Raw genomic sequence first — 11,663 nt, 5'->3', positions numbered from 1 at the left:
GATTCCTGTTTGGTCGACTACCATGTGGGCAAGGAGGAGTGAACTTCAGGTCAAATAAGGGCCAGAGATGAAGATAACAGTGCAGTAACAGTCTGACAACATTGAAATCAGTATTGTATGTATCATGCGGGCGCTGACACCCTATTAGTATAAACAATCACATATTTCCGCGCCCGGCGGCGAGCGTCTCTAATCTCACTGCGATCCAGAGCGCCTCACAACAAGGTCACGTGAGGACGACTGACAAAATGTGACTTAATTCGTATTTTAGTGCAGACATGTTAATATGGCTAAATAAAATTAAGTCAAACGATAGCTTTATGCGAGAAAGAGACCGAAAATCAACTCACGATGTTCATAAATCATTCCAACTGTTTTTGCAACAGTTAAAGATTCAAATAATGAACTGTCGTAAAGTCTTAAAACGTTAAGAATAATCTTAAAAGTTAAATATGAAAATGAACACGGTTTTTATTGTTAGTGACTGCAATACTGCTGCAACATTATCTCAATTTTTTTTACTATTTCTCTGGAATAATGTAAAGATGTATATATGAATTCATTGATTCCTCGGCTGGTGTCCAGTAGTGGCCGATGCTGAACGATTCATTCAGTAGAACCGATTCAAATCAGACAGACTGCTTGCTTCTCACAGAACAGAAAATCGTCACAACCGGTTATGTTCGAGTCGCCAAAAAAATAAAAATTTAAATTAATAAACGCTTTTCTAAGATTATCTTAACGTAAACACAAATAGTATTTTGTATTTGATATAGGCTACTTCTTTGCTTTATGCAAATTATTTAATTCTCCATAAAAAATTAATAAAAATAATCTCCATTACCAACAGTAAATTTGTGTGGAAAAGCTAAATTAATTTTAACATTAAATAACCTGAACTGTTGAGATCAGCATTTTATATCATGGAGGCCTATGGAATTGATATCCCAAACCCCTCAATGAAATCATTGATCATCCCTTGCTCAGTCTCCCTGTATGCATCTGGTTATCAATTGATTAAAGTTTGATGAATTATAACGCTTTTACACTGACACGCACACAACTCTGATCGGGGCTTAAAGAAAATCCTGAACTTCCCACTCGTATTTACGACATTGTGGCGACGTTCATGTGCGTTCAACTGTATAAACACGATCTTTACGAGTCGACTTGAAAGCACTGGAGATCCTCTTCCTCTTCAGATATGGCTCATGTTTCAGTGAGGGCGATGGGGTGGAGTAACAGAGTATTGAAAGTAGGCCTTGATTTGAATAGCCAAACAAGCCTTTAGTGTTGTGCATAGAATCAGACAGGAGTGACTCAAGCCCAAGGAGGCACACACACCATTCTCAAATTACCATTCAATAAAGCCCTCACAGCTTTGAGCTTGACAGCTACATAGGAAAATACACACCCATAAAATAAAGGTATTTTACAACTGTATGAGACACTACAATACTGAGCACAGAACAGATCAACTCTTTGCCAAACATCTACTTAAAGTAGTTTCAAGTTAGAAATACAAAAAAAAAAAAAAAAAAAAAAAGACACTTTGCTTTCTCCCCATTGCATTTCTGATCTGGCATTAAGCTTGTGTTGTTTCTTTCTAAGTAATGTGTAAATATTTCACCTGCAGTTTGACATCAGTTACAAGTTTATACACAGTAGCCTACGTCACGGCACTTTTCTTGACATTAGACTTTGCAATTAGGGATGGGGCCGATCCGATCCAGTATCGGTATCGGGACCGATACCAGCGTAATTCACGTATCGGATTTTCCCGATCCAACCTGCGGAGATATCCGATATCCTTGAGTCATGTCTGCGCTTTAACGTTGTCTGCTGAAATGACTCCAAAAGTGATTCCCGCCGGCTAGTCTGCTAGCTGGCTGCAAACTGCGGAATGGATTTCCTGAACGGAGGCGCGGCTCAATGAGACACAGAGTTATGAGACACGCCACCGCTCAGGAAATCCATTCCGCAGTTTGCGGCCGCTGTGTGGAAATTCTTCACACTGGAAACACCGCAGAGCAAGACAGCAAAATGCAATGTTTGCAAAGCCGTAATTCAGAGCTCGTTGAAGCTCCCTCGCGTCGTACAACACAACGAATGCAATCGAACATTTAAAAAAGCACCACGTTACTGTGCGTTCACACCAAACGCGAATAGCGCGTCAAATTCGCGTCTGCCGCGTCTAGTTGGACGCTTGAATATTTTGAATCCATTCGCGCGCCCAGAGCGAAATTGACGCTCGTAAAAAGCAAAAGTTTGAAGCGAAATTGACGCGCGTCTGAGGCGAAATCCGCTTGTCTGTTTGCACATGGCTGATGTTGATCGAGCATTCATCGAGAGAGTTACAGCATCGGAGCGAGGATCACCCTTTAGATAGTGTGTGTGTGTGTGTGTGTGTAAGATGTTTACACTTGCACTTTTCTTATATTTCAAGACTCAAAGTATTTGACATTTTGGGAATGTAATAAATATTGACATGACCTACAGTTGCATATTTGTTTTCAGAATGGGATTTTTCCTGTTAACAGGATTTACTGTTTTTCTGACTTCCTTTTCTGACCTTATACTTACCATACATGCATAAAAATGTAGGCCTACATATCATACTTGCCTGTTGAGAGGAGTTTATTTCAGCATCATATAAAATAAACAATAATGATAATAATAATATTAAAGCAAACACAGCTCTGGTATCGGAATAGTATCGGTATCGGCCGATATCCAAATTCAGGTATCGGGATCGGATCGGAAGTGAAAAAATGTGGATCGGTGCATCCCTATTTGCAATGATTACACAGCAGCCCTTTTTCATGTTAAAGTGTTTTTATTGGAATAAGAAAGTAAACCACACCCTATTTCACAAAGTCAATTGTTTTATTAGACATTTAAAAAAGAAACAGAAAAAAAGTTAGCTGACAACAGGTGTGGTGACAACTGGAGTAATCTGAGCCTACAGGAGAGAGGGGAAGAAAAGTCATGATTAAATTCTGAATCAAGAGTATTTTTTCACACAACAAGACCTGCAAATCTGTGGCCAGTTTTTGTAAACTTTGTTTTTCTCCTTCGGGTGACTTCCCAGGCTCCATACAATTAAAGTAAAGAAAGAAAGAAAAAGAGAGACAGAAAAAAAAAAAGAGACCAAAATAAAGACAGACAGAAAAACAAAGACAGACAGAATATTGAATGGGTTCAGAAGACTTGAGTTTTTAATGTGATGTTTAGTCAAATTTTGATCTTGGCAGTCCTTGATCCAAGAATTGTTTCGTATTTCCACAAATTCCATAGATCCACAAATACTGTATGTGTTAGTTCACAAAAATAAAATGTGCAAATAAACAATATATAATATTTACTTTTTAAATTCACGGACAAGTATTACTCCATAACAGTCACTGTCATTGTATGTAAAACAGGCATGCAAGCATTCTTCAAAACTCCTTTTGTGCTCCAGAAGATTGTCAGATTAGTTAAAAAAAAGAAAAAAAAAAAGAAACATGATTGTACCTCTTCTGGATCATACAACTCATTATCAAAGTTTTGAGTGTAGGTTGTGTGCTCCTTCATGTCAGTAGGCACCAGCGTCTCTTTTTCAGTAGCCTCTTCCCTTGCTGCTTTCACCCTTCTGCAAATTAAATCATATTTGGGATAGTATGAAATCCAAGTCTGTGGCTCAGAAGAGATGCATGTATTATATTAAGAGTGTGAACCTCCTCCTGAGGATGAGTGCGGCCAGCAGAGCTCCACCGAAGAGAAAGCTGAGTGAGAGAGCGAGGCCAGTGGAGCTGGAGCTAGTGTTCTTCTGACAGAGATCCCCGCTGTAGCCCTCCTCACACTCACACACCGGCTCTCCCTCCACGCTCACACACTTCCCGTGACTCCCGCATCGCTCCTCGCACGACGGCCCGTCCAGATCCTGCTCCACAGCAGAGCCCAGAGAGAAAGGCCCAGATTTGGATTTGACACCTGGTTTGGTTTTCACAAGGTCACCTGTCACCAAGCAGGAGATTTAGGTAAGAGTCTGGTTTGTGTGAGTTTTGAACATTAATACCAGGTTAAAAGTCATTCATATTAAAATGCTGTACTACAAGATGACAAATACTAACTAAAATATAAAGTGCCCCTATTATGCTTATTCAAATATTCCCTCTCATGCAGTGTAATCTAGCTTTCTGTCAATGTAAACGGTCTGCACAGTCGAAAGTGCACAATAAAAGTTATTATCTCCCAAAAGAAAATAGTAATTCAGTAATTCCGGTCTCACTTCAGTGATCTGCATATGTAACGGTGACACATTTGCATAATGCTGGCCTGTGGTCTTCATCGGCTGCCTGTGAACTATGTCTGGGGCTGTCGAGGTGAAGGAATTTCCCTTGCGGTAATTTTGAGTGGCTCAATAGCGCGATATGCGGTATCATCGCCATTTATTTATTTAATTATTTGTAGCCATAAAAATAAGTGTTACAAGAGTACATTGTATATTTTAACATTTTGGGTGTCAAAAATCAGGACTGTCCCCAGGAAACAGGACTTATTGATTCTTAGTTATGATGTCATTTAGAATAACTCACAGTCCTCATCCGATCGGTCGTGGCAGTCTGGGACCTGGTCGCAGAACTTGGACACAGGGACACACTTGAGGCCGTCCCGGCAGGCTTTACTGCCAACAGGACACTTGAGGTTGGAAACACATTTAGTCTTGTTCACAGAAAGGTAGTCCTGCGCACAGCGACACGAGCGTCCCCCGGGATACGGCAGGCACAGGTGACTGCAGCCCCCATTGCTCTCAGAGCAGACATTGGTTCCTGGTGGGTTGAAGAGACAAAACCAGATGTCACATGACTGACTTTAGGGAGGGTTACAGCTCATACAGTACTGTAGTGTTCAGACTGAAACACTAGCTGACTTACTGTAAAAAAAAAAAAGATATGCATTTATCTTGTTTATAAATAAGAAATTAAAATAAATGATAAAGATGAAAAATTTAAAGAAAAGAAACAGACAGTTAAAAAATTATATATCTAAATGTATAGATAAATGCATTTGTATTCATCAATAAAGAAAAAATAAGAAAAAACCTAATATAGATAAAATGATAAAGAAAAACAATTATATAAATACATAAGATAAAAAGAAAAACGAAAAAAAAAAAGTATATAAAGTAAAATCAGTTCAAATGTATAAGATAAAATCAGATAAATGATAAAAATAAAGTAAAATCAGTTCAAATGTATAAGATAAAATCAGATAAATGATAAAAATAAAACAAGCTTAAAAGATAAAGTAAAAAAACAAATGAAATATAAAAATTGGATATAAATAAAACGACACGAGGTTAAAAAAATAATCCAAATTTTTTTCTGACCGAAAGAGTTAAAGAAATCTTAATCCCACAATGCACTGAGTTTGGCCTTACATTTCCAGTGTGAAAAAACAAACAAAAACAGTGATCAAGTATTAAGTTCTGTTGTATAGTGTGCATTTTGGCTAAATGTGGTGTATTAGGGCATTTCAAGTATACAGAAAACATAAGCAGTTTACATTTACATACCATGCACAATAATAGGAAGAGCTGTACGTCATTCTGAACAAATAGACACATCTAGAGTTCTCACTGAAGAACCTGTCTATTGTGTGGAACACACGTGACACGCCCCTCAGAACACACACACACACACACGAGAATACCTTTCTGACTGGACCTGCTGAAAGCCTTCAACTCTAGAACGCTCGTCTTCACCTCAAACCACTTCTGCTTGGGCTGGAAGCCGTCGCTGTACCACACTTGAGTTGTCTCTGTTTCAAGAAGAAAGCACACACACTGTGGCCTTTGCCATTCTGATTTTTTGTTTAACATGGTGCATTAATGCACCGCACATGAAATGCTTTTCTGTGTTAGAATAATGCAATGTCTTTATTGCCTAAATTACATTTGTTTGAAAGCTTTTCTCAACAAAAACTGATATTTATAGGAGTTTGATTAATCAACATGAAATTTGACTGATTAATGAATTTATAACTCTTTGTAACTCTTGTCTATGAATTTTACTTCCCATAAACTACTGTCCTAGTTTTATTTGAGACTTGGTTACAGAAGCCTTGAAGTGCTGTATTTTAATAAATATATTTTATATTAAATATCTCTCTTTTGTATATTTTAGGAGTGAAGACAGGAAGTTAATGGCTTCATGCCATCTAGTGGCACCGACACAGAAACTGGTTTTCTGAGTTCTTGAATGGTTACCATTGTCCAGGGTGATCCAGAAGTTGATGTTCTCGATACGGGCAAAAGAGATCATGAAGGCGGGTCCGGTGCTGTACTCCTTATAACCGGAGCCGTCTATATTAATAGAGCTAATCAGTTCACTGCCTGGAAAAAACAAAGTCAGCTGCCATTATTGATTGCTTTGGAAAAACCACAGCATAAAGTAAGCCATTCAATTATTGTTCAGACAAACAAACATTCACTTTCCACAAGTAGAAAACAATAGAGTTTAAAAGTGCGTAAGCAGATTGTATCCTAAACTAGCGAGCTCCATCTTAATTTAGGCTGAATCTACAATGTTGGTTTGTAGTCATAACTTTTTGTTTGTTGTTTTGGGAAATACAAGTGTAGTAGTAGTAGTAAATATTATTATTATTATTAATAATAATAAAAAGAGAAACTTTAATACTTAAGTTTAACTTGTATCCCCCCCCCAAAAAATTATCTAATAAAAAAAAAAAATCTGATAATTTAATTTTGGAAATCTATTTTGGAATTTGCCTAACACTTTACAAAGGGCCAATATGATGTCACTTCCTGAATGTCTCAATTTTATGGAAGATTCTGTTTTTTAGAGGAAAAAAATAAAGCAGTAACAGGGTTGTGCGCAAAACATTAGTCAAATATACAAATATATAATACACAAACTAAAAATCAGGATTTCTGTAAATACTGTGTGAGACCTTCATGATCAATTCTCAGTGAGAATAAAATAAATAAATAAGAGTTTATATAACGTGTCCAAGTTATAATAATTTTGTTTTATATAACTACAGACCAAGTTTCATGTGAGACTTGCCCATAAAAGACATCAATCTGTACTCTATTTGTGGAAAGGGAATGTCATTTTTGCTTTTAACGCACCAATATCTGCCCAATACAGTGATGTTCCCTTCTCAGAAAAGGCGAGTGAAGCGGGCATCTTGGCTTTGCTCCACAGCAGCGTGCGGTTCCTCCCGTCCATGTGAGCGCAGTGGACCTGAGGCATGGACTCGGGCCCCCCCCGCCCCACTGCGGTGAAGCACAGCCGGCCCGAGGGAGGGTGCAGGGCGATGGAGAGCGTTCCCTCCAGCTTCGCCTGCAGCACCAGGACGGTGAACTTCCCTCCAGGGGACGTGACGTACAGCTGCGGGCTCTTGACGCTGCTCCAGTACAGGTTACGGGTGACCCAGTCCACAGCCAGAGCGGTCACCAGGTCCCCTTTGAGCTGAAGCACGGGGCCGATCGGTGTGAAGCCAGAGCTGCTGAGTTTAAACTGAGCCACTGAGCCCTGTCCCGCGTCAGCTAGGGAGACGGTGCGGTCTCTGAGGAGCAGATCGAAGTCTGAAGCCTCCTTCACGCCAGGTAGAGTCAGGTTACGGTGCTCGGGCCAGGTCTTCAGCCCAACCTCTCCTTGAAGGCTCTTGGTGAAGATCTGAGCAGGAGAAGAGAGGTTAGGGAATTAATGGCTCAATATTCCTCAAAGGAGCACTGAAGGTTCAGTAAAAAAAATAAGCTCAATCGATGGTCAAAAGCCTGATTCCTCATATACATATAAAACAAGTTAGTTATATTCTGTAATTAAGTTTTTGTTGGTTATCAGGGTGGTCCACCACAACCTGTCCTGGCGACAAACTATTGTGTGTCACAAGCCATTCAGTCGTTCTCAAGCGGAGTACCTGAGTGATCATGGTAGATGACAGTAGCATAAGGAAAGAGGAGGAGGAATCAACAAGTGGGATGCAAGTGACTCCGTCCACGGCCAACAGAAGTCCTGCCGGGCAGCGACACACCGCTTTGAGCCCCGCAGCCAGCAAACACATGTGGGAGCATTTGAGCTTCTTACAGGGGTTGGACACGTTGGGCTGCAAGAGAGGGTGGACAACCTAGAGACAGACAGAGGAGACACTCATCAGTAACGCAAGGATTTATTGCTGTATAAGACAACTTTGATGACATTACTAAATGTCTACAATATGTATTCTCACTTTGAGGCCGAAAGGCTGTCCGGGTCTCTTGAGAAAAACTTTGCGGTTCTTGCCAGTCAGTTTATTGGCACCTTGAATGGATCTTCTAAGAGTGTCAGACCAGTAGATCATGTCATTAAACACCGCCACAGAGAAAGGACTGGGCATCTCGGACAGCTGTAGCACCTGCAAAAAACAACAACGAAACAAAAAAAACATGTTTTTTACATGTTCATCTTTAAGTGTGTAATGGTGCTTTAAGACCTTTTTCCTGCACAAATAGCACCAAGTCCCTCCAGCGGGAGTTATTCTCTATATCAAGTGTCACTGTTTCTGAACTCCCTGAAACAACTCCATTCCTGGAAGAAAACTCAAGACTACAGTGAACGCCACAATATTCCTGATTTTAAATAATTCTCGCCCAAGGCACAGTTAGTGGTGGTTTAGTTAGTAGTGTGTTGAAACTGGTGGTTATGTAAGAGGCAGGACATTTCCCAAACATGCTCGAACAGGTTGACCAGTCACAACACACTAGACCAGCCGACCAATCAGAGCACACTGTCTCTATGAAGCTCCTCCTTCTGAAAAGCCCAGAATCTAAACAGACATTACTGACAGACTGCAAAGTGAGGTGCTGCAACAATGAAGAATGTGAAAAATAAGGCGCTTTTTTTACATTCAAGCATGAAAATCTATTCTAGTAGAGCTCAAAAACAAAGTGTGCCATCATATATTACCTGCCCATTTGCAGCACAGCAAACATGTTATACTTCAACAAAACTTAATGCGAAAAAGAAGTGCTGCATGGGGTGTATAAAATCTCGGTGCTCTTTGGTTGTGGGATAGTATATCTCTGAAAACAAGAATTCCAAGACACACCCTGATGAAGGCCTGTAGCCGCAACGCGTAGGTGCACTTCTCACCAATTTTTAAGCCAGGAATGAAATAAAGGCTTTTTAAACTTTTTTCACTAATATTCGAGTGCCTTGGAATTCTTGTTTTCAATGTTATACTTCAAATTACCCGTATCTTTTCTCCATTAAATGTCGCTGAGCTTATACATCCGAGCTTCTCATCAGTCCAATATATTCGGTCCGTCAAAACGTCCACCGTCACACTGACGGGCCAGTTGAGACCGCGGCTGATCACCACCCTCCTGTCCGAGCCGTCCATGCTAGAGCGCTCGATCTGTGCTGGACCTCCGATCTCAGACCAGAACATTATCCTGCAAGCAACGGCTGGAGACATCATGCATCCATACAGATGAACAATCATGTAATAGCGCCAACTTGTGGAGGTTCTTCTTACCCTTTCTGCGGCAGCAGCGCAAGTGAGCGTGGCTGCTCCAAATCCTTATCCAGAATTACAATGTAGTTTTGGGGCTTTACAATGCTGCTGGTCAATCTCACAGCTAGAATCTGCCCAGCAACACCATCCACCCAGTAAAGGTTCCTTCCCATCCAGTCAATAGCAATGGAGTCGGACTTCACACCTGAACAAGCAAAAAAGTTTGGGAAAAATCCTGCAAGTTGAAAATCTTTGACCTAAAATACTTGAAGGCATTTCTTCAGAAATTATGCATTTATCATCTGAAACATGGTGGGACTTGTATTCCAAAGCGACTTGTGTAATTACATTACTACTGCCAAGGCCACAACACGCATAAAGCGCACACATTTGGATTAGAGCTAATTGAGACGTGAATGAGCCAGTACTTTCAGTTTCGCTCTAAATTAATTTAGGCTTGGCGGTTACAATAAATACAATTTATAAATGAATGCCAATATAATTAGTCTGAATTCCTGTTCTGAATAACATTAAATTGAAAGGATTCATGGTGGAATGAGGGGGGGACTAAGATACATGTATATAATGTTTGTAAAATATGGTTTTATTTACTGGCATTTCACATTTCTGAATGCAATAAAATGTGACATACACTGAATGATGCAAAAGGTAATTTTTCGATAATTTAACAGTTCTCTGATGTTGGTCACATTACATGCACTTAAACGCATGCCTTTAGGAAGCCTTTTTATTCCAAAGGTATTCCAATTTTACATTGTGACCAAGTGTGCCACACATCCTGAAAAGTGAAGCCAATGCATTGATCGCCCCCTGGTGACCGTATGCAGTAAAGGTCATGAACCCCACCCTCTCCATGTAATCGAATGGGACACAAGCCAAAAAAACAAAAACAATTACACTTCAAATCATTTTCTTCTAAAGATGTTTGTCATTTTAGGTAGTTCTTATGCAGACTAATGATCAAGTGTTCGTTTTACCAATGAGTTTGGTTTTAGTTATTTAATGCTATAAATGGGGTGTAACATCATGATTGACAGCAGCTTGTGTTTGATTCTGCGGTAGCATCGTGCGGGACCTTGATGCCACGGCCTCACCTCAGGATCACTACCGCGCAGATTCAGGCATAATCGGCAATGACCGTTTCAGGGATATTTGGGCTTCATTTTTCTACAGTGGAAGACAGACGTGCGCAGTCCATCTTTTTTTTTTATCTGTCCTTGATGCTCATTGGTCAATAGCCACGTTTTATTTTTTATGGTCGCTTTACCCAACAGATCTGTGTGTCATTGCACAACACCCTTAGAAAACACTTTTCGTCGTGCCTAACAATAGCCTTCAACAGTGACCGTTTTCACAATATAGTAGCACGGCGTCTCGTAGCTTATTACATATTTTAAAAATATATTTTTTTTTTTTACCTTTGACGATAGTTCTAATGTTGTCTTTTTCTCCGTGGAAGGCATATTTGATGCTCTCTTCCTCCAGACTGACCCAGTAAACTCTATGCTCTCTCAGGTCATAGTCCAGAGAGAAGACGGGCTTCCGTCCTGGTGTGGTGAGAGCTTGAATATTGGAGCTTCGCAGACCCAGCTTTAACAGCTCGTACTGTTCAGAGACCAAAAGACTGGGCTCCTCTGCACAAAAACAAGATTCACATTCATTATTAATAATAGAGTAGACCACTAAGAAAAGAAAAACTATTGGATCTCTGTATGGTCTAAGCACATTTCTGCTATTTTCCAGTTGTGGAAATACACGTGCACTTATTTCAATTATATTTTTGCCCCACATTAGCATTTTTTGTGGCCCATTTCAGATGAGGAGCAGCACACAGAAGTTGTGGTTGTTCGCTTTACAAACGAATGGATTGATACCTGCCGTCTTGCAGCTGCGACCATCTGGCTCCAGTATAAATTCAGGGTGGCATCGACACAGGTAGGAGCCTAGCGTGTTGACGCAGTTATGACTACAGGCAGCGGGCACAATCTCTTTACATTCATCTACATCATTGCAGGTTAAACCGTCAGGCTGAAGCCTGAAGCCAGTCTTACAGCCACATCTCTGGAAACACAAGAGAATATTTGAACATACAGCTGATTGCATTTATATTCTCGCTCAAAATAGGTTTAAATTTT

The 11,663-nt window shown here is 40.1% G+C and overlaps 1 protein-coding gene across 2 annotated transcripts in view; it reads right to left on the bottom strand.

Annotated features, from left to right (window-relative positions):
- Nucleotides 1–2,858: 2,858 nt before the first annotated feature.
- LOC309489096 (uncharacterized protein) overlaps nucleotides 2,859–11,663 on the bottom strand; it is a 35,208-nt gene continuing 26,403 nt past the window's right edge. For both annotated transcript variants that reach the window (XM_082157641.1, XM_082157642.1), the window contains 13 exons: nucleotides 11,403–11,589; nucleotides 10,947–11,162; nucleotides 9,529–9,712; nucleotides 9,244–9,445; nucleotides 8,242–8,406; nucleotides 7,933–8,139; nucleotides 7,139–7,688; nucleotides 6,254–6,379; nucleotides 5,698–5,805; nucleotides 4,581–4,814; nucleotides 3,720–3,999; nucleotides 3,517–3,634; nucleotides 2,859–2,962 (listed from right to left, as the gene is read on the bottom strand). In XM_082157641.1, coding sequence (XP_082013767.1) covers nucleotides 2,921–2,962; nucleotides 3,517–3,634; nucleotides 3,720–3,999; nucleotides 4,581–4,814; nucleotides 5,698–5,805; nucleotides 6,254–6,379; nucleotides 7,139–7,688; nucleotides 7,933–8,139; nucleotides 8,242–8,406; nucleotides 9,244–9,445; nucleotides 9,529–9,712; nucleotides 10,947–11,162; nucleotides 11,403–11,589 — 2,619 coding nt within the window. In that variant the 3' untranslated portion in view covers nucleotides 2,859–2,920. The remainder of the gene's footprint in view (nucleotides 2,963–3,516; nucleotides 3,635–3,719; nucleotides 4,000–4,580; nucleotides 4,815–5,697; nucleotides 5,806–6,253; nucleotides 6,380–7,138; nucleotides 7,689–7,932; nucleotides 8,140–8,241; nucleotides 8,407–9,243; nucleotides 9,446–9,528; nucleotides 9,713–10,946; nucleotides 11,163–11,402; nucleotides 11,590–11,663) is intronic.

This window comes from Leuciscus leuciscus, assembly GCF_965113295.1.
Source record: "Leuciscus leuciscus genome assembly, chromosome: 24".
Taxonomy (NCBI): Eukaryota; Metazoa; Chordata; class Actinopteri; order Cypriniformes; family Leuciscidae; genus Leuciscus; species Leuciscus leuciscus.
The sequence above is the reverse complement of the archived record's forward strand: the minus strand, read 5'-3'. Positions and strand labels throughout refer to the sequence as shown.